The 24,467-nt window shown below is 53.0% G+C and overlaps 1 protein-coding gene across 1 annotated transcript; it reads left to right on the top strand.

Moving 5' to 3' along the window:
• The first annotated feature begins 1,231 nt into the window (after positions 1 to 1,231).
• On the top strand, positions 1,232 to 22,695 carry FLII (FLII actin remodeling protein). The gene is made up of 30 exons (XM_088147917.1): positions 1,232 to 1,393; positions 4,271 to 4,381; positions 4,943 to 5,014; positions 5,107 to 5,187; positions 5,591 to 5,676; positions 6,362 to 6,523; positions 7,585 to 7,688; positions 8,071 to 8,246; positions 9,505 to 9,662; positions 9,967 to 10,051; positions 10,985 to 11,132; positions 11,416 to 11,549; positions 11,665 to 11,877; positions 12,542 to 12,721; positions 12,996 to 13,078; positions 13,649 to 13,723; positions 13,847 to 13,930; positions 14,312 to 14,483; positions 14,845 to 14,949; positions 15,139 to 15,330; positions 16,102 to 16,290; positions 16,706 to 16,845; positions 17,338 to 17,590; positions 18,270 to 18,424; positions 19,058 to 19,118; positions 19,482 to 19,610; positions 19,723 to 19,829; positions 20,379 to 20,484; positions 20,643 to 20,708; positions 21,350 to 22,695. Exons 1-30 carry the CDS (start codon positions 1,331 to 1,333, stop codon positions 21,482 to 21,484), a joined length of 3,825 nt encoding a protein of 1,274 aa, XP_088004043.1. The 5' UTR covers positions 1,232 to 1,330; the 3' UTR covers positions 21,485 to 22,695.
• Positions 22,696 to 24,467: the final 1,772 nt, after the last annotated feature.

A 24,467-nucleotide genomic window follows, 5' to 3' on the forward strand; every position in this document is an offset into this window, starting at 1 on the left:
GCTGCCGGTGAGAAGCCCCGGGCCAAGGCACGGCTTTGCAGCAGCCCGTCTGACTCCCCTAAGTTAGCGGCTATTTAGGCAAGTCTTTTTTTCCTAATGTGCACGTGCACCTCTTCGCCTTTCACAGCGACCTTGCGAGGCAGGTTGGCAGCCGTGCCCATAAGGCTCCACGGGGACTTGGTGCGCATTGGAAACCAGGAATGGATAAGGATGACAATAATAATAATAATAACAATAATAATGCAGGTAGTCATCACATAACCATTCGTTTTGTGACTGTTCAAAGTTACAATGGTGCTGAACAAAGGGACTTGCAAGCAGTCCTCGCACCTATAACCGTTGCGGCACCCTTGCGGTCACATGATCACAACCTGGGAGCTTGGCAACTGGCTCGCACGTACAATGGTTGTAGTCTCCCAGGTCACATGATCACCGTTTGCCACCTTCCCAGCCAGCTTCCAGCAAGCAAAATCAACAGGGAACCATTTGATTTGCTTAATGGCCATGGTGATTCACTTAATGACAGCTGCAAAAAAAGGTCATAAAATTGGGTGCGACTTGCTTAACAACCGCCCTGCTTAACAGCAAATTTTTCCAGCCCCTATTGTGGTCGCTAAGCAAGGACTACCTGTAGCAACAACCGAGCAGCGTCTCGGGCCCGGCTCCCTCCTCTGCAGCCCCGCCGCGGCCGCCCTCCGAGAGAAGCAGCTCGAACCCCGGACGAGCCCCTTCCGGCCAGGTGGCCGCACCCCAACCTTTGGAAAAGCGTGCGATGTCTCCAGCGGGTGGAGAAAGCAACCGCGCTGGCAGAGGCGGCGGAGCTGAGCGGCCTGGCGGGAGAGGGCAGCAGCGGGGCTGGCACCCTCGGGTGGGGGGGCCTTTGTGGGGAGGGGGACCGGCCGGAGGGATCATTTGGGGGCTGAGGGTCGTTCCTCGGTGGAGTTATAGGAAGGCGCGGCTGTGCGTTTTCGCCGTGGATTCCCCCTTCCCTCCTTCCTTCCCTCCTTCTTTCCTTCCCTCCCCCTCTTTCTCCTTCCTTCCTTCCTTCCTCCCTCCTTCCTTCCCTCCCATCCGTCTCTCTTTCCTTTCTTCCTTCTATCTCTTTCGATCCTTCCTTCCACTCACCCATCCATCCGCCCGCTGTACTGACACCCCACGGCGCGGGGCAGAGCCCTGGAGCCGCCTGCCCCGAAGGGGTTAATGCGGAGGCGGGGCTGCGCGAGGCCCCGCCCCGTCTGCCTCCTTCCGCGGAAAGAAGGAGCCGCCGCCGCCGCCGCCGCCGCGCTTCCCCTCGCCCGGCAGGCGCCGCCGCCGCTCCCTTCCGCCGGCCATGGCCTCCACCGGGGTGCTGCCCTTCATCCGCGGCGTGGATCTCAGCGGGAACGACTTCAAGGTGAGCCGGGCCGGGCCGGGCCGGGCCGGGCCGCTGGTTTCGCCCCTTCCCGGACCCCCGCCGGGGCCCGGGTCGGGCTGGGAAGCCGGCTCGCCGCCGCCGCCCCTTGCAGCGGGGGCGACTCCAGCGCCCATCCTCCCCCGCCGCCAGCATCATGGGAGTCGGGATCCCCGCGGCGGAGGGTTTCAGCGGGGCGGGAGTCGGGGCGGGGGGCGTCGGAGGGCCCCTCCGAGGTTGGCCCCCGCGGGCTGCGGGACCGTCCGGGGGCGGAAAGCGGACCCCGCGCGCGGAGCGACGTCTTCCCGGCCGCTCTTTAGGGGAAAGTTTGATTTTTGCACCCGGGAAATTGTTTTCCTTCTGCTCGTGGCTCCCGCCCTGAGTCACCCGCCCGCTGGGCGGCTCTGCGAGCGGGTTCCATAAATGAAATTAAGCAGGTAAATAAGTAAGTGAGGCTTCCTGTCTAACCCGGCCTTTCTCAACCTCGGCCCTTTAAGACGGTGGACTTCCCTTCCCAGAATTCCCCAGCCGGCGTGCCGGCTGGGGAATTCTGGGAGGGGAAGTCCACCGTCTTAAAGGGCCGAGGTTGAGAAAGACTGGTTCTGACCCAATGCCTGTGAACTCCCCCCAAAAAACGGTGAAAAGCATCCTGCATCCCCTTGCCCCTAACTTGCCCTCTGGGGTAGACTGCTTCTGTCCTTGGAGGCTCCAGATCATTGTCCTGAAATCCAAATAAGAAGGCCCTTTCTTTCACCAGGAGGGGGGCCACCAGCTTCCCCCGCCGTTGTGCCTAGAGGCTATTGCGTGCCCTACAAGCGAAGGGTCGGTTTATCCAGGCCCTACGAAGTCAGGCTGCCTCCCGATCCTTCTGAGATCTCCTCTTTGGCTTGGTCGGTGACTCAGTGCCGCAAATGCCAACTGACCTCACCGGAGAGGCGTGGTGGGGCAGGGCATCTCCTTTTTGCAGAGCGTGATCTGGGACCGCTCAGAAGCGCCTCCTTTTTTTTGGATATACGTTTTTGGGAGGGGGCTTCATGACTCCTTTGGTGTTTTGTAATTATTTTTTTTTATTTTTAACGGTCAGAGTCGTCGGGAGCCGGGCGGCCTATAAACTGTACGATGCGTTTGTTCGGCTATCTTGAGTCGGAACAGTGTGCCAGCCAGTCCAGGCTGTTTTGCTGGGCTGCCAAAATTACTTAGCATCTCAGGCCAAAAACGTTTGGGAACTGGGGGGGGTTCATTGGGGGGGTTTCCATGGTGGCCTCATTTGTTCTTCCTAAACTAATGCAGCTAGAGACGTTTACCGAAGCATTCATTTAATCAACGCAGCAGCCCGTTTCACAATTGCGACTCTGATACGGAAACAGCCAACCATTATTTTATGTATTTATTCATTATTGAATTTGTATGCCACCCATCTCCCCCAGAGGGTGACTCTGGGCGGCTTACAATTAAAAACCAAGACAATAAAAATATAAATACCGCCCCCCCCCGATTAAATCACAAATCACAAATCTATAAAAGCAGTAAAGGGAATGATGAAATAAAGGGGCCGAGGACAAGCGCTACCCAAAACTTTAAAAAAGCACACAGTTACAGTGATGGGTTCGTCTAACCTCCCTGCCTAAGTCCTTTGGAGGATGTAAAAATGCTGGCAGAGTTGGATTCGGGTGAGGGGGTCCACCCTTCTCCAGTGTTCATGCTCCGGGTCAGTGGAAACTTGTGCCAGTTGTAGAAAGTAGTGGGCAGAGGAGCAGAGATTAGCGTAAGGGTCTCCAAAAAAGACATGGGAAATTGGGAATCTGGGAAAATTGCATCTCCAAATTTAAAAAAAGCAAATCTTCGCAAACTGTTGTGGAGAAGGCATGGAAAAATTACATGAAATGAAAAAAAAACCCTTCCTATTTAACAATTAAGAATTAACAATTTAACAATCTCTAGGAAAGAGACAAACCTGCCTGCGTTTCTTTCCGTCCTTAATTTTTTCCATTCCTCTTGCGTTTCTCCATCTTCTCACTCCCTTCCTCTTGCAGAGCTGATGGGGCTGATGTTAGAATTATAATTAGCAATGGGCCACGTTTGCGGGGGGAGGCCTGTTTGCACTGAGAAGGAATTGAGGGTAGGAATATTTCGGAAGTGACAGGAGGGACCTGCTTATAAATAGCGACGCAACTCAGGGCGGGCGAGAGTGCAGGCGGCGAGCTGGAATTCGGACACCGAATCTCTGTGACGCAGTCCTGGCGCCTTGCTCGGATCGCAGGTCAAACCTCGTCGTGATTCAGACTGTAAATTCCTGGGGACGGAGGTCAGTCGCTTGGAGTGGCGCTTCTCCCTCCCACTCGGTGCGCGTTCAGTGACAGGGTCTGAGCGTGACAGCGGAGGGTCTGTGCAAAGTCATAGAACAGTGTTTCTCAGCCTCGGCAGCTTGAAGATGGGTGGACTTCAACTCCCAGAATTCCCCAGCCAGCACAGCTGGCTGGGGAATTCTGGGAGTTGAAGTCCACCCATCTTCAAGCTGCCGAGGCTGAGAAACACAGAGTAATCCAATAACTTTCTGGATGCTGAACATAAAAAGAGGCCAGTTGCAAATGTCCGTTTAATCAGGGCCCTGTTTGCAATGGAAAGAGAATGGACGCTCATCAGCAGCATGTCGAAACCACTCTTTCTCATTCCCAGCACGCCGATATACTGCCTTTGCATCTGGAGGTTTTATCCGGACACGTGTGGAATTTGAGAAGATTTCCAGTCCTGACCCTTTTTCATTATTTTGCTTCCCCCCCCCCCTCAGCTTTGGCCCCTTTCGGTCAGCCAAGAAGCCAGGAAGGTCTCCGGCCGGTTTTCGAGTCTCACCGCATCTCTGATTTCTCTCCCTGCGGGCAGGGCGGTTTTTTCCCAGAGCACGTGAAGTCTATGACCAGCTTACGATGGCTGAAGCTGAACCGGACGGGCCTCTGCTACTTACCGGAGGAACTTTCTGCCCTCCACAAGCTGGTGAGAGATCAGCGTTTCTTTCTGCACGCTCCGAGACGGACGCTCCGTGGGCGTTTTTTGGGAGGACGGGAGCTGGGGAAAGGGGGAAAGACACAGGGGCCAAAGAAACCAAGGAGGGGTTTTTTTTAATCCCCCCCTGAATTGCTAAAATTGTATTTTTGATGAGATATTATTATTACCCACCCACCCCCACTCCCTTTTACCTTTCCATATTTCCTTTTTTAAGGCTCAAATCGGGTGCCAAAGCAGGGTGACTTTTGATGTCCAGGATAACTGTCCTCCAGACTAGTGGGGGAGGATGGAGGGAGGTTTGGGAGGGGGCAGGTTTTCCCTCCAAAGAAGTCTCCCCCCTTCCTCCTGCTCTCCTAATAGGCCAGTTCGCACCTCGCCCCAAGTCGTATCCTGCTTGACCGGATTTGGACTCAGTGCACGAAGCCAGCTAGTTTGGTCAGCAGTGAATAACGGGTGTGAACCCAGCCAGCAGGGTGCCCACCAAACCCCGTCTCAACACCAGCTGCAGCCCCCAGACCCAAGGCCCTTTCTGCTTGTGTTTCCCAACAGGAGCACCTCTCCGTGAGCCACAACAACCTGACCACCCTCCACGGAGAATTCTCCAGCCTCCCTTGCCTGCGGGTAGGTCCTCTGCGTCTGGCACTCCCCCAGTTGCTCCTCTGAGTGGCGGCCGGGTGGTCTGACCTCCTCTCCTCTCTCCTGCTGCCCCCCAGGCCATTGTCGCTCGGGCTAATGCGCTGAAGAACTCTGGGATCCCTTACGAGATCTTCCAGCTGGACGACCTCTCGGTCTTGGTAGGTGACGGCTCCGGCTCGCGGCTGAGGGTCTTCTTAGAACTGAGGGGCTCCCAGGTCAGACCCTCTTTAACCTGGGCTGCCCATAGGGGGCTGGGACCCCCTGAGTTCCTAGCCAGCAAAAGTAGTTCAACTGGAAAGGCCACCCTAAGAAGACAAGTTGTGTTGCAAGATCCGTGGTGGCTTCTCAGGGTTGGAACAGCTGGCTGGGGAATTCTGGGAGTTGAAGTCCGCGTGTCTTCAGGTTGCCAAGTTGGAGAAACGCTGCTCTAAATTAAGTTGCCCGAGCATCTTATTCCTGCCCTGTCCCTTTGGGTCTCTGAGAAACGTGGCCTGCTTGGGAGCCGCTGCGCACGGCTGCTTCGGGGGCCTCTGATTTTCCCTTCCTTTCTGCTTCTTTGAGGACCTGAGCTACAACCAGCTGACCGAGTGCCCTCGGGAGCTTGAGAACGCCAAGAATATCCTTGTGCTCAACCTCAAACACAACAGGTAGAGCATGGGGAGCGGGCAGGCAACCAGGCAGGGTGGGGCTGAGGGTTAGGCTTTAAAGTTTGGGTTTGAAGGCAGCTTCTGCTCTCTGTTTGTGAGTGGCTGCCAGTAAAACGAGATACGGGCAGCTGCGTGTTGCTCGACGAATTGCTCTCTTTCCTACTCTTGTGGAAGAAGAAAATTGCCCGTTGGTGTGTGAGGGTGCCCGCTGCGTTCACTTTCTTTCTTGGTCGACATCCAAGCTGAAATCAAAGCAAACAATAATGATCAGTTGCCCAAAACAGAACGCAGAGGGCAGTTGAAAAACGTCGGGCGGATTTTCTTGGCAGACTCGGTCGTCCCTTCCCTTTAATCTCAAATGCCTGCCCTCCCTTTCTGCCAACCAAAACAGCCGTGGAGCACACGGAGCCCGAGGACACGTTGCCTCGCAGAAGCAGCAGCCAGTGGGCTGGCCTGGGGTCAAACCCTCCACTGAGGGAGGGCCCTCTCCCCCGGCAGCGTCTCTGGGGAAGAAACAGCCGATGGCTCCTCACGGAACAAACATCGGTTTGCACCTCTTGCTGCCGAAGCGTCTTGCTCGCAAGCAGGCCAGGAGCTGGCATCAGCCAGGACCTGCCCGACAGCGTAAACAAGGCGTGTCTGTCTGTTCTCTTCTGCCCCCCCGACTCCCGCTTTGCCCCTGCAGCATAGATAATATCCCCAACCAGCTCTTCATCAACCTGACAGACCTGCTTTACCTGGATTTGAGTGACAACAAGCTGGAGAGTTTGCCCCCCCAGATGAGGCGCTTGGTGCACCTGCAGACCTTAATTTTGAATAATAACCCTCTCATGCACGCCCAGCTCAGGTAAAAGGGGGGCAGGGAGGGAGGCTTCTGCAGTTTTTTGTCCATTCTTGTTCCCCTGGGTGGGGGAGGGCCCTCTCTCCAAGCCAAGACATCGGTCGGGGAGAGGAGTCTCTTTCCTTGGCTCATTTTAAGGTGGCTAGTCCCTGTGGTTCAGGAGAGATGCTTGACTTGGTGTATGGGCAGGGTTCGGGCTGAGGATAGGCGTGCCCCTTTCCAGAGGGAGTTAGAGGGGGTTATGACTGAGCCTCCCTCCCCGTGAAGAACCAGCAAGAACAAAGCAAACGCCTGCCTAAAGGAACAACGTTCCCTGATTGAGCTTCTGAAAGTCTTCCAAGAAACTGGGTTCAGCGTCCTCAGGATTCAGTGAGAGAAGGCTTCTCTAAGGTGGAGGACTACACAGCCTAGAATTCCCAGCCACTCTGGCTCCAAGAAGTTATTGGAGTTGGAGCCCGACCCATTTGGGGGCCATCGGGTTGGGTGTGGGCTGCTCTGACCCAGGAGAGCATTGGCTTCTTTGTTCAGAACCACAGCAAACGTGTGTGTCATGTCCTTTTGGCCCAGAAAGAGAAGACAGTTCAGAAGAAGGGAGAATTCTCTTCCACCCCCTGCAGAAGGAAGGGCTGATCTTCTCATCTTGTTAAGACCCTGTTTGCGCCCCACTCTAAATCAAAACTCAACTGGGTCTCCCAGTGTAGACTCAAAATTAGCCTTCCAGGAGTGGGAGAAATCGATTTTGCCTTAAAAGATGCACCCTGATCCTGGGGGATCGAAGGTCCCGTAATGATTAAGAGGTCGGGCTGGGAGCAGGGGAACCCAAGTTCAGCCACAGTGTTTGCTAGAAGACTCTGCTCTCCCCCCCCCCCCATGGCTTCTCTAGCTTTTGTCATGGGGATGAAATCAAGGGGAAAACACACACACCCCCAGAAGCTCTCAGAGAAAAGGCAGGTTGATGAATGCCGAGTCAAGGACAAGCCCCGCCTTGCTTCCCTGTGCCGAGTAGTTCTTCCTAAGTCTTTCTCCCCGTGTTCTTTCTCCACCCCACCCGGCTCTTCCACCTGAAGGCAACTCCCAGCCATGACGGCGCTGCAGACGCTCCACCTCCGGAATACGCAGCGGACCCAGAGCAACCTGCCGACGAGTTTGGAAGGCCTGGCCAACCTGGCAGGTACCAGTGCAGAAGAGAAAGCAGGAGGAACTCAGTTGGGTTCATCACACAACCCGCCAGAGACCTTTTAAGGCTCCACTTTACTACACCAGCCTTTCCTCCCTTAAACGTCCTCCAGAGGCGTTGGAGTTCAAGTCCTGTAACCTCCAGCTGGGTGGAGAATTGAGGACATTGTAGTTCCAGAACATGGGGAGAAGTGTCTTGGAGAATGGTGCACGGTTCCTTACTACAGTAGATAGAAATGCACTGAAATTGGGGGATGTCATGGATGACCGGTCATGGGTGGTCTGTCATGGATGACCAGTTAGACCCTTCCCCCCACCCCATCCCCATGAACCCTTTTCTTGACGCAGCTTGATCTTTCTCTCCTTGCCCTGCTCAGACGTGGATCTCTCTTGCAACGATTTGAGCCGGGTTCCAGAATGTCTCTACACTCTGTCCAACCTGCGGCGTCTGAATCTGAGCACCAACCAGATTCCGGAGCTGTCTCTCTGCATTGACCAGTGGACTCAACTCGAGACCCTCAACCTCTCAAGGAACCAGGTCACTTCCCTACCGGTGAGTGCCCGTGCCGGGCAGACCACAGGCCTTGTTCTTTGGGCTAATGAAGACTAAGAACAGGCCGGCAACTGAAGAGGAGCCAGTGACTGAAGCCAGCGGGTTAAACTGGGCCACTGGTCTGCTCTTAAAAGCAAAGAGCACCAGAACTCCGTCAACCAAGTTCTTGTATAATAATAATAATTGATTAATAATTTATTAAATGTGTATGCCGCCCTACTCCCAGAGACTCTGTATACACATATCTTAAAGTTCCCAAGGTTGAGAAACACGGCTATATAGGGTTGCAGAGGTTGAAAATGAGCATTTGGCCATTAAAAAAATGATTTTTACAACTGATATGAAGTACAGATAGGGATGTACAGGAATCTGGGTGTCCCTGGGTTTAAAAAGAGAACACATGGCCATGCAGGGCGCTTAGCCTTTGAGAAGTGTAAATGCCAGTCCAGCAGATTATTGTCCTGACTCTTTGACCGTGCACCCCACTTAAAATGGGGAGAGTTGCAAACATCCCCCTTGTCAGCCTCCTTGAGAAAGTTGCAATTTACGGAGACCTAAAGTTTGTGAATCAAAAGCCACTCACTGATGTAACCAAGAGTCCAACCTCAGGTGAATATAACTCTCGAGGAAGTTGCCATGGCATTAGATGGGGAAGATGGTTTGGGAAATAAAGTTATTGTGGCTGGATACGTTGCTTTTCCATAAAACAGGCAAGCAAAAGCAGAGAGGTTCAGGAACTGTCAACGTCCTAGGTCTAAGGTTACGTATTTATTTGTTTGTTTGTTTGTTTGTTTGTCACGGTTGTATAGCCGCCCATCTCACACAAAGCGACTCTGGGCCGTGTACGACAACCACGAAAACAGCAAATCAATAAAAAACAATCATTCTAAAAAGATAAAAAGTAATTATTAAAATGGAAATATGATCAAAAAATTTAAAATATGCCAACCTCCCAGAGAGCAGAATATCAATCATAGTGGCGCCCCCAAAGAATGTCTCCCCAAAGACCCCCAAGCCATATGCCCCCCCCCCCCCCCCATGTAGGAGGCATGTAGAACAACAAGCAGTAAAATGTTTCTCCCCTTTGCCTTGGGATTAATGGATCATTTTGTTTTAAGTTTATAAATACAACTATGATCTTTTCCGCCACAGTGGATAGATTTGGGCACCATTTAGGGGGAAAGCAGCTTCCGAATGAGGGAGCTGAGTTTTCTTTTCTTCCCCTTGACTAACTTCTGAACCGTTCTTCCCCCTCCAGTCTGCCATCTGCAAACTCACCAAACTGAAGAAGCTCTACTTGAATTCCAACAAGCTGGACTTCGACGGCATTCCCTCGGGCATTGGGAAGCTGGCTAACCTGGAGGAATTTATGGCCGCCAACAACAACCTGGAGCTGATTCCCGAAAGCCTGTGCAGGTAGGTCAGACTTTGCTCCTCCACCAAGGAGATCCAGTGGGCAGTCCAGTTTATTTGGAAGGGACAGTTTGCACTTGGACTCCCCAGGTAGATGGTTTTTAGGTTCTTCTGGCCGAGAACAGGCTGGCAGGATAGGAGGGTGGTCTGAGGTTTTTCAGGAGGGTTCTGGCTCCCGGGTACAGCAAATTTCCAGCAGTCTGGCTCGTACGCTTAGGAGGCGAGAGCAGGGGGTCTCTCACTTCCTTTGCGGGGTCAAAAGCTGGACTTAGTCGAAAGGCAGCCCTCTGAAGCTTCTCTCTCACAGGTGCGCGAAACTCAAGAAACTGGTTTTGAACAAGAACCGCCTGGTGACCTTGCCGGAAGCTGTGCATTTTCTGACAGACGTCGAGGTGAGAGTTCGGGGGCAGAGGAATCTGGCAGAGAGGAGGAAGAGGAGGAGGAGGATGGGTCATCCTGCAAAAAGGAACTGACTCCTTCTCCTCGGACGAGGGTTGCAAATCAGCACGCTTAGAGATACGACTTATCCTGCATAACATCAAAACACGTTTTGCATTGCAGCAGAAGCAGAGCAAAGAGTAACGCCCAGGTTCCTAAAAAGCGGGGGAAATGTGGCTTTTAGTTTTTAAAATGTGTTTGGGACTCCTCAGCAGTTGGCTGCCACGTGGGTTTTGTTCGGATTGCTGTATTTATGGTCTGGAGGGAGGACTAATGGTAACGAAGTGCGGCTTTTTGTTCTGCACTGGGACGTCTGTTGCTGCCCGTTCAGGAGCTGGTTTCCTTTTCTGCCCCTTGTTCTGCCTCTCTGACCTGTCTTGCTCGTGGCTCAGAAGTCCAGCTCTCCTCCTTCAGGAATGGTGTTTCTAGTGGCAAAGGAAGTTGGTTCTTGGGTCATCTAGGATCCGAAATGGCCGGGCCATAAGCAGAGTGTCAGATCTCTCTTCCCAACCAGTAGTGTGAAGAGCTGGAGGGAAGAGGGGGCAGTAAACGGGTGGTGGGTTAATATTTCATCTGGCATGAAGAAGCGAGTGATTCGGCTAAAGCAGTGTTTCTCAATCTTGGCGACTTTAAGCTGTGTGGACTTCAACTCCAGAATTCCCCAGCTGGCTGGCTAAACACTGGGCTAAAGAGAAAAAAACTTTGCAGAAGAGACATGAGAAAGCCTCGAATTTGTGTTCTAGATCAGAGTCGAGGGCTCAAGAACAGCAAGGGAAAGTGGGCTGTGGTTGAAATATGTCAGTTCTCAGATTGCAGCCTGAGTTTTGTCCCTGAAGAACCTCTTGGGTTCTCTGCTCCTGACTGAGTTCCTCTTCCCTGGCCTGCAGATCTTGGATGTCCGGGAGAACCCGAACCTGGTGATGCCCCCTAAGCCTGTAGACCGAACTTCAGAGTGTTACAACATCGACTTCTCCCTCCAGAATCAGTTGCGACTGGCTGGGGCTTCTCCGGCCACGGTGGCAGCGGCGGCAGGAGGTGAGCTGAGGACCCACTCTTTGGGTTTAGATGTGTTGTTTTCTTGCCTCCCCCAGCAAATAGCCACAGCAGGGGGTCAGGCCGTTGCTTTCAACCTGATCATCGAGAACTTCCTTCTGCTTTGTAAACTAGAGGCACGTTCCACACCTCTCTCCCTGAAACATGTCCTCTGAGGACCACCTTCCTGATCTTGTTACTTCTGGGTGGGAGCTAGAACTACTTCATCCAAGATTCTCTTCTCCATCTCTTGCTTTCTAAAACTCTCCCCTCCTGTGGTTCCCAGGAAGCAGTCCAAAGGACCCCATGGCGCGAAAAATGCGCTTGCGGAGGCGCAAAGACTCGGCACAAGATGATCAAGCTAAGCAGGTGTTGAAAGGCATGTCAGATGTGGCCCAGGAGAAAAATAAGAAGATGGAGGTAAGGGGCCTACAAGGATGGATTCACGTACAAGTGACCCAAATGGCTGTGGAGGGAACCGGCAAGCTGAAATGTGGGCTGAAGGAACCCCAGCTTCCCTTCCTTTCCTCCTCAGGAGAATGGAGATCTAAAATACACAGATCTGAAGACGCGCCGCTGGGACCAGAGTTTGGAGAAACCTCAGCTCAACTATTCAGAGTTCTTCACAGAAGACGTTGGCCAGCTCCCAGGGATCACCGTCTGGCAGATCGAGAATTTTGTGCCCATAATGGTGGACGACACCTTCCATGGGAAGTTCTACGAAGCTGACTGTTACATTGTTCTGAAGGTGGGAGTAGCAAAGGGGGACGGGATACTTCTGTCCTTCCCCAGCCCTGACTCATCTGAGACTGGTTTATGGCAATGTCCTCTACACTGCTTTACAGAAGTTGAAAAAGACCCACATCTAGTCTCGTGTCAAGGTTGTGGAAAACAGATCCCTAACCAGATGGATCCTCGTAGGAAATTCTTTCTAGAGATACAGAGAAAGGGAGAGCTAGAAATACAGGTAGCCCTCACTTAACGACCGTTCATTTAACGATGGTTCAAAGTTACAATGGCCTTGGAAAAAGTGCTTTGCAACCTGTACTTGCGCTTACAACCATCACAAACTGTCACACCACTCCTCTCGGTCATGTGATCACGATTTGCAACCTTTTTTACAATGGTCATTAAGCAAATCACATGGTCGTTAAGTGAATTCCAGCAAAACGTTCATTGGGGAAGCTGGACTCGCTTAACGACTGTCGTAGAAATGGTCGCAAAATCAGGTCTGGTCACTGGTGACTTGTTTAATGACCACTTTGCTTAGCAACCAATTTTCTGGTAACTACTGTGGTCGTTAAGTGAGGACTACCTGTAGAGACATCCAGAAAGTACTGACGCAGACATAGAGAGAATTGAGATAGACATAGATCTTTATCCCTCTCTAACTGACAGTTGCTCTTGTCCAGACTTTCCTAGATGATAGCGGCTCCTTGACCTGGGAGATCTACTACTGGATTGGCCAGGAGTCCTCCCTGGATAAGAAAGCCTGTTCGGCGATCCATGCGGTCAACCTGCGCAACTTCCTGGGGGCCGAGTGCCGGACCATTCGGGAGGAGATGGGTGACGAGAGCGATGAGTTCATCCAGGTGGGCACCTTTCTCCAGGGGCTTCTTCCGTTCCGGAGACGTTTGCAAAGATCCAGGGATGGTTTCCTGCCCAGGAAATTGCAAACGGGAGGAAAGAGGATAAAGAAGAGCGAAGGGACTTAACGTGAAAGGAGGTTCTCTGTGGCGTTGGGAGGAGAACAGGGGTATGAGCAGGCTCGCGTGTTTCATCTGCAATGGTTGCGGGGTTGCTCTCCTTTTAGTTTATGTTTGTCCTTCCGCTTTTAAGAACCCATTTTTGTACCCCTCCTGGCAGGTATTTGATCATGAGATCTCTTACATAGAAGGGGGCACAGTGAGCGGCTTCTACACCGTGGAAGACGCCCATTACGTCACCAGGTAAACCTGAAGCAGCCACAGAAGCAGGCTTTGCTCTAGGTGCTGGCGGTGAAACTGGTTCTTACGTTTTGGAGTCAGATGGAACCGCGTGACCCTGAACCACCGGATGCAAAAATACCATTTCTGGGCCCGAGGAGACTTTTCTGCTCTTCCTGTGCCTGCAGCCCCCACAAGCTAGGATTATGTGGTGGGGTTTCAGGACACGGCATGTCTTTTGGGTTGGGGGTCAAAACTGGTGGCTCTCTTGGCAATTTGTGGGGACTTCCTGCTATCCTGGCTTGCCCTCACCATAGCTGGCTTGCAAACCTCCAATCTGTGTTCATTTCTAGCCTGCCAGTTCTGTGGTGGCGACCTCCAAATCCCTCCCACCATTTTTTGAGGCTGCAGCAACTATTTTATCTATCATCAACCTCCTTTTTTGAACACCCTCTTCTTTTAAAGAGAAGAGCGAGAGAGAGATTGATTGATTGATTGATTGATGATCTATTGCACGACATTTGTTCTTGTTTTCTCTGCCCCCTCCTCCCAAACGGATACAATCAAGCTAATGTTTCTGCAATTTCAACACAGGCTTTACCGCGTTTATGGAAAGAAGAATATAAAATTGGAGCCGGTTCCTCTGAAAGCATCTGCTTTGGATCCTCGGTAAATATGCAGGATCACGTTCTTTTGAAGTCTTGCGCTCCGGCTGCTGTGGGGTGGATTCGCCTACTGCCGGCTGTCAAAAGAAACCTCTCTCCGCTCTCCCCTTTCCTTCATCCCTTCTAGCTTCGTCTTCCTGTTGGACCACGGCCTTGAGATTTACATCTGGAGGGGCAGCCAGGCTACTCTGAATGGTACCACCAAAGCCAGGTGAGTGTCGAAAGAAGGGCGTGACCCAGCTGGTCTCTGAAACATCTGGAAGAGCTCCACAGAGATAGACTTCAGTTATGTCATTATTATTTTATCTTGCTATTATTGCCAGCACCCTAAAACATGGACTCAAGGGGAACCTTAGTGGTGGGATTTTGTGGGGGGGGGAGTCTGGTACTCCTGCCAGTCTGTCTCCTTCACAAAGCAAAGAAGCTTGGCTGTGTACAAGCAACAGTGCAAAAGGTAGAGCTTTGAAGGCTGCTAGCTGTGAACTGGAGATGCGCAGCTGGAACCTGGGAGATCTAGGTCTCCTTACCTATTGCGATCCAGGCTCTCTTTCCTGTTGCTTGTCCTGGATTCATCTCCTCTCTCTCTCCTCAGGCTCTTTGCCGAGAAGATCAACAAGAATGAGCGGAAGGGCAAGGCGGAAATCCTGCTGCTGGCTCAGACCGAGGAGACCCCTGAGTTCTGGGAAGTCCTAGGTGGGCAGCCAGAAGAGATCAAGGCCAACGTCCCCGATGACTTCAAGCCACCGAGACCCAAGCTGTACAAGGTGAGGAGCAGGTTGGGGAGAGAGGAAGAGGAGGAAGGGGCTGGAGTCACGTACCTTGAGAGCCAATTTCACCTTCTCCACCAGTTTCTATAGGGATTTTCCAGAAATGTTCTTCCTTCTTGTGTTATTCCTCATCAAAGCTGTATCCCCAGATACCAGCTCTAGACCCTCATTAGGTTTTCTGCCATTTATGGCTAAAGGTGTCAATTTTGAGAGCAGGCGGGAGTTTGGAAAATCAGTGCTGTCATGCTGGTTTTGATCACACCCAGGATGGCTCAAACCGGGCTAACTGCACTTTGCTTGCATCCTACTCTGGGTGAATGCTCTTCCCTCTTCTCTTCCTCCTCCTCCTCCTGCACAGGTTGGCTTGGGACTGGGCTATTTGGAGTTGCCCCAGATCAACTACCGGCTCTCCGTCGAGCACAAGAAAAGGCCAAAGGTGGACCTGTTGCCAGAAATGAGACTGGTAGGACACTGGGAGCAATGTGTGCAAGGTGGTGATGGGGGCAAAATAGATGTTCTAGATGATTTCTGATTAAATGTAGTCTAGAACCTGTTTTTTGGATCTCCTATGGCCTCCCGAGAGTCCTGAAAGGAGATTTCAAGTGGTCCGGTTGAATCTCAACTTCCTGCTTTTGTCCTCCTCCTTTGGTAGCTCCAAAGCCTGCTGGACACCAAGTCAGTCTACATTCTGGACTGCTGGTCAGACGTCTTCATTTGGATTGGCCGGAAGTCCCCACGCCTGGTGCGGGCGGCTGCTCTCAAGCTGGGCCAGGAGCTGTGCAGCATGCTTCATCGCCCCAAGCACGCCATGGTCATCCGCAACCTGGAGGGAACCGAGTGCCAGGTTGGAAGGAGGGCAGCTTGGCAAGGAGTGACAGTATCTGCTCCCAAAGGACTTTAACCAACTTCAAGGGTTGGCCAGGGCGTGTTTTTGGAACAGCTGTTTGCCCATTTGGGAGGAGAGGGGGCATACATGTTGGGTACTTCAGGATTCAGAAAGCAAGGGGGCAGAATTTGTAAAGCAATCTGGCTTCTTCTAGCCTCAAGTGAGGCTTTGGAGGACCAAAGTCCCCGCTGAAGAGATGCTCCTGCAAGAAAACAGACCCAGCTTATACTGATTGCATATGGCTGCCTGGGGGATTCTGGGAATTCAAGTCCACCATGTTTAGCCAGGCCCCTCAGCTGAAGAAGGCTGGACCAGGTTGGTCCCTTGTCTGGTTCTTGGCTCTTCTTGATTCTTGGAACTCAAGAAGGTCTAGCTGTAGGCCACCTTGAATGTTTTGAAGAAAAGGGCAGCAGATGTTAGATATAAATATACATGGTCTGTTTAAGTGTTCTGATGTTGGCTGGAGACACAGTGGCTGCCAAACTCTGGCACAGTTAGTTAAGTTATTTAGAATATTACTAATTTAATTGTATGATAACGATCTTTATATAGGTAAGCATACTTCTGATTAGTATGCGATTTAAGCGTTTGAGGAGTTTTTCCTTTTTAAATGCTTTGTTTCGGAGGGAAAACGTCACCCCAACGTTTCAAAAGTGAAAACCTCTGGTGCAGTTGTCTTCCAGAGCGTCTGGACTTTCTGGCCGTAACGTGGACTGATCTCCCTGCCAGGTCTTCAAATCCAAATTCAAGAACTGGGATGACGTGCTAATGGTGGATTATACCCGCAACGCCGAGGCGGTCCATCAGCCCGGTGGGCTCTCGGGGAAGGTGCAGAAGGATGCTGAGAAGAAGGACCAGCTCAAGGCTGACCTGACTGCCCTCTTTCTGCCACGCCAGCCCCCGATGCCTCTGAGCGAGGTAGGCCCTGCAGGGTGGGGAGAATCAGGCTAGGTCCCCCACTGTGGCTCTCTTGTATGGAAATCAACAAAGCACTCTCTAGACCAGTGTTGCTCAACCTTAGCAACTCTAAGATGTGTGGACTTCAACTCCCAGAATTCCCCAGCCAGCCATGCTGGCTGGGGAATTCTGGGAGTTGAAGTCCACACATCTTAGAGTTGCTAAGGTTGAGCAACACTGCTCCAGACTTTGGGGGTGGTGACCGGCATAAACTCATACCAAATATGTCTGCTCCAGGCAAAGTGGGGGAGCAACCCCGAGAGCATTTCCCCACACAGAAACACACTTGCTCCGTTTTTGCACTTCCTCTCCCTCCCGTGAAGGCCACCGCTGTGACTCAGGTCTCTGGCTGGGCGGGTGGGTTTCCCTTTCCCAGGCAGAGCAGCTCATGGAAGAATGGAACGAGGATTTGGACGGCATGGAAGGCTTTGTCCTGGAGAACAAGAAGTTTGCCCGCTTGCCCGAAGAGGAGTTTGGACACTTCTACACCCAGGACTGCTACGTCTTTCTGTGCCGGTAGGTTGTCTCCCCAGCCTTCCGGGCCCTTCATGACCTTGGCTCCTGGGATGTCTTTCTGCTCTGTTCTCCCCCTTGGTCCAAACTGGTGCATGGGGCTGCTCAGGGAAGGGAAGTGGGCTCACAGGAGATGCTTCTACAGCAATGCACCTCGGTCTCGGGGACCCTCCTGCCCCATTCCTGGTAGGCTGAAATTCAGCAGCTGCTCATGGATGAGCAGGGCCTTCTTTGCTGGGCCCCAACCCTTGAGAGGAGCCCTTCCCAGTGAGTCCCACGTGGGCCCTTGGGAGAGGCTTTAGAGGCCTGTCCTGTCCCATCCCTCCTTTTAGAAGCTCTCTGGAACATGCCGAGGTCTCCGTCCCTCGGCGCTGCGTTCAAATGTATGATCCTCGTGCTGGAGAAGGTTGCTTTGAGTCCCCTCTCCTCTGCCGAGGCTGCTTTAGAAGACGGAGCAGCCTGCCAGTCTGAGTAACTCTGCTTTTGCCCTGAGAGGTACTGGATCCCCGTGGAGACCGAGGAGGACGAGGAGAAGAAGAAGAAGAAGGAGGGAGGGGAAGGGGAGGACGGCGGAGAGAAGGAGGAGGAGGAGGAGGAGGTGGCGGAGGAAGAAGAGAAGCAGCCGGAAGAAGACTTCCAGTGCGTGGTTTACTTCTGGCAGGGCCGTGAGGCCTCCAACATGGGGTGGCTGACCTTCACGTTCAGCCTGCAGAAGAAGTTTGAGAACCTCTTCCCCGGCAAGCTGGAGGTGAGCCGAAAGACCGTCCCTGTTGTTGGGAAGAGAGTGGGGTGCATCCACCCTCCCCTCAGTGCTCTAGAGCAGTGTTTCTCAACCTTGGCCGCTTTAAGCTGGGTGGACTTCACCTCCCACAATTCCCCAGCCAGCTCTGGGGAAGTTGAAGTCCACTCCCCAGCCAGCTCTGGGGAGTTGAAGTCCACCCAGCTTAAAGCGGCCAAGGTTGAGAAACACTGGCCTAGAAGCTGAGCTGGACTAAACTATCCTGTCCTCCATATCTGGGCATTGTTGATCAGGGTGTTTGGCCGGACAAAGGCAGAAGTAACTGTTCTGGACATTGTTTTAAGACAGCTGCAGGGATGTCCAAATAGTCTTGCCCAGATATGCTGGACTTCAACTCCCAGAATCCCCCAGCCAGCATGGGAATTCCTCTCTGATTAATCTGGCTTGGGGAGGAGGGTTCTTTAAAAAAACACATTAATTTTCAGCACTGTCCAGGATCCCTCTGCTTTGCTCCGCGAAGGAGCAGAGAGGCTCGTGCCCATCTGTTCCTTTTCCACACTTCAAAGCTGTACCTTTGGCCATCTGCAAACAGCAGCGGAGGCCCCGCAGCCAGGCCTGTACGCTCTGGATGAATTCATCTCCCCGCATTCGAGGGTCATTGATTTCTGCACCCCCCCGAATCTTCCAGGTGGTGCGCATGACGCAGCAGCAAGAGAACCCCAAGTTCCTGTCCCACTTCAAGAGGAAATTCATCATCCACAAGGGCAAAAGGAAAGCCAAGGATGCCAGCCTCCAACCCAGCCTCCACCACATCCGCACCAACGGCAGCGCGCTCTGTACCCGGTGAGCGGCTCCTTTCCCCCCTCGCCGTTTGAACCCAGGTTTTGTCTGGGGTGGTCCTGCTCTCTCTTCTCTGCCAAACGGCTTGGGGAATTTGGAGTCCTCGCCTCCCTGAGGGTGAGGAATGGGTAGGATTGAGGTCCTGGGCCTCTGGACTTGCTGGGAGCATCGGCAGCCTCAGGGGATTGAGGTCCTGCTGAAACCTGGAGGAGGAACCACGGGGAGTTCTCCCGTTTCTGCTCTCCTCGCACCTTTAGATCCCCCAGCTGGGTTACTCAAGTGTTTGGCCTTGGAACGCGGAGTTGGGGATCTGCCACCTAAAATGCAAGTGGAGCATTTCAGAAAGGGGGCCGGCCAGCCTCTGCTAAACCCTACCTCCCACCTCTTCAGAGAGCCTGCTCCACAATCAAACACCAAGCCTGTTACCCTCAGGACGCCCCTTGTCTTTGGCCAAAACTGGCTTCCTTGCTATCCCAGCTCTTCCTTGAGAACAAAAGGGGAATAAACTTTGTTTTCTCCTGCTGGCCATGCTCCAGTCCATCAATGTGGTACCCCAAACCAGGCACGGGAAGACAGCAGTTGTTCTTTCCCTTTGTCGGTGCGCGTGCATGACGAGCTCCAAACCTTCCTCTCCAGGTGCATCCAGATCAACACGGACTCCAGCCTTCTGAACTCTGAATTCTGCTTCATCCTGAAGGTAACACAAGTCCCCAAGGCCCACCTGGGCACCGGATTCTTTTTTCATCTCCTGCTCTTTTGTAAAACGCAGCGGGGCTGTTGGAATTAAATGCCTCTTTCTGGGGTAGCCACTTCCATACAACCATGCTGGCTCCGAATTCTAGCAACTGTAATCTGAACACATCTGGCAAAAGCCAGGCAAGGGAAGGCTACCCTCACACATCTAATCGTTTCCTCCCCAGTTATTACAGTTCTTGAATCCTGTTTATTTTTAGGCTGCCTTTCGAGGGCACTCGGTTTTGATCTTAATTGTGGCAATGTCTCTTTGGCTTGGTGGTCTGTTGACCGCCAGAGATCTTCTGCAGTGATGGTCTCCTTGCAGGTTCCCTTCGAGAGCTCCGACAACCAGGGCATCGTGTACACCTGGGTCGGCCGAGCTGCCAACCCCGACGAAGCCAAGCTGGCCGAGGATATCATGAACCACATGTTCGACGACTCCTACAGCAAACAGGTGAAAACAACCCCGCACAGACGGCCCAGGCGGGAAAAGACGCCGGCAGGTCTTCTCCCCTTTCCCCCTCCTCTCCCCCACCCTGACTCCCCTCCTCCTTGTTGGTTTGCAGGTGATCAACGAGGGAGAAGAGCCGGAGAATTTCTTTTGGGTCGGGATCGGAGCCCAGAAACCTTACGATGGAGACGCCGACTACATGAACTTCTCCCGCCTGTTCAGGTGAGCTGGTGGGTCACCGGTGACGGATCCCTTCTTCCCCAAAAGAGCTTTCCTAACCCCCTGGTGGGGAGGCAGCTTAGAAAGTGCCACCGCTTCTGCAATTTTCCCAGGAAAATGGCTATTTTCAAGAAGTTCCGTGGAACCTGAGGGCTGTCTTTCCCCTCCTGACTTCCTCTGGGCCTACGGGCAGTGACGCATGAAACAAGGGGGCGAGGCTTTGATTGTGCACTCATGCCTACCATCTTAACTTTTTCGACACGCTTACGCACCCCCTGCCTGTGGCCCCTCACTTCCCACGTCTCTAGCCATTGACCGTCCTGACTGAAGACTATGGGAGCAAACAGCAAAAGTCTCTGGAGAGCAACCAGCCAGGGAAAGAGCTTCTCTTCTTTCCAAATTCGTAATAATCCCGCAAGCCCTAAATTTGCAGCAGAGCGGAGTCCAAGACTTTCCAAAACATAGAGTGAATTTGCTCCCGGGGGCCACCCTTCCCTCTTCTGCTCTCAGCTCCTATGCAAAAACCGGTTTTTTTCTGGCTTGTTCCCCCAGGTGCTCCAACGAAAGGGGGTACTTCGCGGTGTCCGAAAAGTGCTCCGACTTCTGCCAGGACGACCTGGCCGACGACGACATCATGTTGCTCGACAACGGCTGCGAGGTGAGCTCGGGGCAGGGCCGGGGAGGGATCCCCGGAAGGCCGTGCCCTCAAGCGGACGGCGTTCGATGATGTGGGGCGAGGAGGAAGACGCTCCCTCCGCAGAAGTGGGTTGGCTCTCTTCTGTAGAAAGCACCGTCCGGTGACATCTCCTTTTCCAGGTCTACATGTGGGTGGGGACGCAGACAAGCCAAGTAGAGATCAAGCTGAGCCTCAAAGCTTGCCAGGTAAGGGTGACTCTACAGATCCATTACCCAGAACCTGTTGATAACATTTCAGGGATTGATTGATTGATTGATTGATTGATGTATATATATTCCAAATTTGGTCACCACCCATCTCTCAGGAAGTGACTCTGGACGGTTTACAGTAAAAACAAGGATAAATATTAATTAAAATACAGTAAAACCATATTCCTACTTAAATTAACGCTGAGTGTCTGTGTTAACCCTCCTGCCTTGGCTTCAGCATGACTTTGCTGGCAGAGGAGAAAGGGACGCCCTTCTCTTCCTGAACTCTTCTCCCGTCTAGCGCCACCAAGATGTATTGGACTCCAGCTCCCATAATCTGCAGTTGGCCTGGCCACAGAGTCCGGGGATGATTGAAATAGCAGTCCAGATTCAATGGAAGGTTGGGGGAGTCTAAAAAAAGTCGAGATGGCAGCCACAGTTGACCCCCAAACCCTTTTTACGTGCAAGGGGCAGAGCTGCAATTACAACCCGCCCGCCATCTTGACTTTTTTGACACCCCCCTGGCCGGAAGGCCCTGAATTGGAAAGAGAAGGCCGCTGATAGGAGAGCAGCACTCGAATGCAGCTCCCTCTCTGTTTTGCTGCGACTCGGTCGTTTTTTTCCCTTCCTTTTCGCAGGTCTACATCCAGCACATGCGCTCGAAAGATCCGACGCGCCCCCGGAAACTGCGCCTGGTCCGCAAAGGCAACGAGCCGATTCGCTTCACCCGCTGCTTCCACGCCTGGAGCGATTTCCGGAAACCCCCGGCTTAACGGCGGTCGGTCCAGAGCCTCCGTCCCCTGCCGCGGACCGTGGCCCGCACGGGAATTCCCAAAGGGGTGGATTTTGTAGCCGTGTCCCAGCGCCGGGTGGGCTGACCTGCCCTTCACTGCAGCCTCTTCTCTTCAAGTAGCGGACGGGGCCGACGTTGCTCAAGGAGAGGGAGTGAACCTGAACCTGCCCCCACCCCCCAAAAGGTCAATCTCCCTCTGCCATTTCCAGGACCAGCCAAATTCCCTTCCCCCCCGCCCCCCCAGGCATTGTTACAGCGGAGGAGTCTTCTGCTCCCTCCCCTCGAATCACCGCTTGACTTGATTGCTTTTCCCCCCATTGCACCAAGCCCATCTCTTGAAACTCCCCTCCCCGTTTGGGCTCAGCAAACCTCCCGGCTCTGTTCTGGAGGGCGGGGTGTGCGGAGAACCAGGGGAGCCCTCCTGCTAGGGCGCTCGGGCGAAGGCCCTGCACTTTCTGAAATACGGTCGGAGCTGGAGGCAAAGAGGTCCCCCAGGTGGGAGGCTCGGGGAGGTCGCCGACCTGCAAGGCCAGGTAGGATCCCTCCATCTTCCATCCCCAGGCAGGAAGGATTTCAGCAGGCGCCTCGCTGGCCCTAAAAGCTCCACTAGCAAAGTTCCCTTCCTACAGCCACTGAAAGCGCAAACGCCCCATCTTGCTTTCCGGTTGAATGCCTGGATCAGTTCCTCTTCCTTCTTCTTTTGCACTGAACTACATAGTAGAGAAAACCAAGTTTGATCCCAGGAAGTGACGTCCTGCTACTCGTCCTCACAGGGCACGAGGTTTTTAAAAGCAGGCCTCTTGTAGACGTTCTGCTTCACCGTAAGTTGCAACGGCCCAGGCCCTCCCTGATGCCGCCTTTTGGAAATGGTGGGAAGAAAGCAGTGTAAAGAAATATTTAGAAGCGCCTGTAAAAGCAGGAGAAGCGGGACCCGTTTTTAAACCCGGCCCAGGTCAGCTTGGCGCCCGCCCGATGTTCGGAGCAACTGCTACCAGCTGCGGGTCGCACAGCCAAGGGCACAGGTCGGTGGGCATCTGAACTCAAGACGGCTGCAGCAGCAGGCAGGAATTCAACTAGCAAAGCGCAGAGTGTTGCATCTGGGCTAAAGCGAACCCAGGGAGGGGGGTGCTCAGCCCCAGGGCCTCACAAGCTTCCTTCATAACTTCTCAATAAAGATTGCAAAGACGGCCATTTGTGAATTGCAGTGGCGTAATTCTGTTCCGACACAGGAGTAAGCAAGCGCTGGTCCTCCCACCGTTTTCCTCCCACCTGAGGCACCAATCCCCTAAGCAGCGTTCCCCCTCCTTGGCTGTCCATACGAAATACTCCATGTTTGATATTTACAAGCCAAACTTCCTCTGCCTCCGTTTGCAGAGAGGGACGCTGAGAAACTAGGCACACGCACTTTAGATAGTAAATGCTTTATTCTTCCTTTATTAAAAACCTGCATTAATTACTAAACAATGCTAAATCCATTCTCTGGACCGGAAAAAGGGGGATCCAAAGGGTACATTCTACAAGGAGACTGACCCCCCGCCCCTCGGTGGCTACTGCAAAAAAAGACCCACAATGGCACGCCTTCATCCACCCGCACAGGCACCTGTCAGGCACTCACACGCACACACAGCAAGGATCACATCGTACCTCAGCACCCCGCCGAGGGGCTTGCAAGGCCCACCCGGGGAGCCAAGTTCTCACGTGCATCAGAAAGGGGATTTTTATTTATTTTATTTTTTTAAGAGTCTTGCCCCACTACTTAGGCTTCCCCAACTTACCAACCCTCCAGGGGGCTTTTCTTGGCACAAAAACGCCCGTGAGAAAAAGCATTCTATCCGGCGTGGGCTCACCCTTTGGCACAAGAAACGGCTGCCCGTCCCAATGTGATGGTGGAGTGGAGGCAATGCAGGAGGGAAGCCCCACCGGCGCAAGGGAAAGGGGTCCGTGAGGCAGGCCAGCGGAGGAAGAGGGGTGGGAGCTCTGGCACGCGGGCCGAGGGCGGGGAAGCCCCGTTCTTGGGTCAGGTCTTGGCCAGGGGAAACGCACCTTGCCACGGTGCCCGCACAGCTGCGCGCGCAGATCCTTCTCAGGAAGCCTTCCTGCAGCTTGCAAAAAACCCAGCCAGGGACCCAGCTTTCTATGGCAGAAGGGACCCCCACCCACCCACCACCCCATGGACGCCTTTCCCTCTGCCGTGAAAATGCAGAGGGCCCTTCGTCGCTGAGAGTCAGCAGCTCCTGCAGGGAGAGGGTTTTGCGGCTCGCAGCCGTGAAGCTGTTCCCAGATCAGGCCAACATCAAGCCAACTCAGCTAAATTCTGCTGAGGCAGCCAAAGCCATGATTTAAACAGCTGGAAGCGAGGTCAGGAAAAGAGTGTGAAATGGGGGGGGCATACAGCTCAGAGGCACCTCGATGCTCGTCAGAGATGGCAAAATAATGGCGAGAAAATAAAAACTCAGCATGCTCGATCTAGCTAGTTGCTGGCATTCAATTGAGACCCTGTATTCCTCAATGCATCCAGGCCAGGCCAAAATCCAGTCTTGAGCTTAGCAAAGACTCACTAGACTCACGGAGACCTTTCTTGGGTTGAAAGTCAAGGAAAAAGCACAGAAACAAAAGCCGAACTTATTTACCGCCGTCTCACCCGCTGGGATTAAGAGATGTACACCCAACTCTGTACCGAGCCAAGCTGATGCCAAAAAAAAAAAAAAAATCCCAGGAAATTGGAATTTCAGAAAGGAAAGGGGGAGCTACTTTGGCATCGCTGATTAACCCAAAAACTACAAAACCTCTTAAAGTCAAATCGGGCCCACAGGCAGCTAGGACGGAGGAGAGATCGCTCCAGAGCCGACCAAACTATTGGGGAGGCAGGTGAATGGGAAAACTCAGGATATTTTCCTCCTCCTCCTCCTCCTCAACATTCAAACTACACAAAGAGGGGAGGAAGGAAAAGTGAACAATATCGA

Source organism: Python bivittatus, unplaced genomic scaffold (genome assembly GCF_059951505.1).
Source record: "Python bivittatus isolate LINGU-HERP-01145 unplaced genomic scaffold, Pbiv_v1 ctg000560_np1212, whole genome shotgun sequence".
NCBI lineage: Eukaryota > Metazoa > Chordata > Lepidosauria > Squamata > Pythonidae > Python > Python bivittatus.

Excerpts from the sequence above, each read along its gene's own strand:
- FLII (XM_088147917.1), top strand. The coding sequence starts at position 1,331 with ATGGCCTCCACCGGGGTGCTGCCCTTCATCCGCGGCGTGGATCTCAGC. Across the intron at positions 8,247-9,504 it reads ACCAGGTCACTTCCCTACCG|TCTGCCATCTGCAAACTCAC; the intron begins GTGAGTGCCCGT and ends TTCCCCCTCCAG. Across the intron at positions 19,611-19,722 it reads ACGACTCCTACAGCAAACAG|GTGATCAACGAGGGAGAAGA; the intron begins GTGAAAACAACC and ends GTTGGTTTGCAG.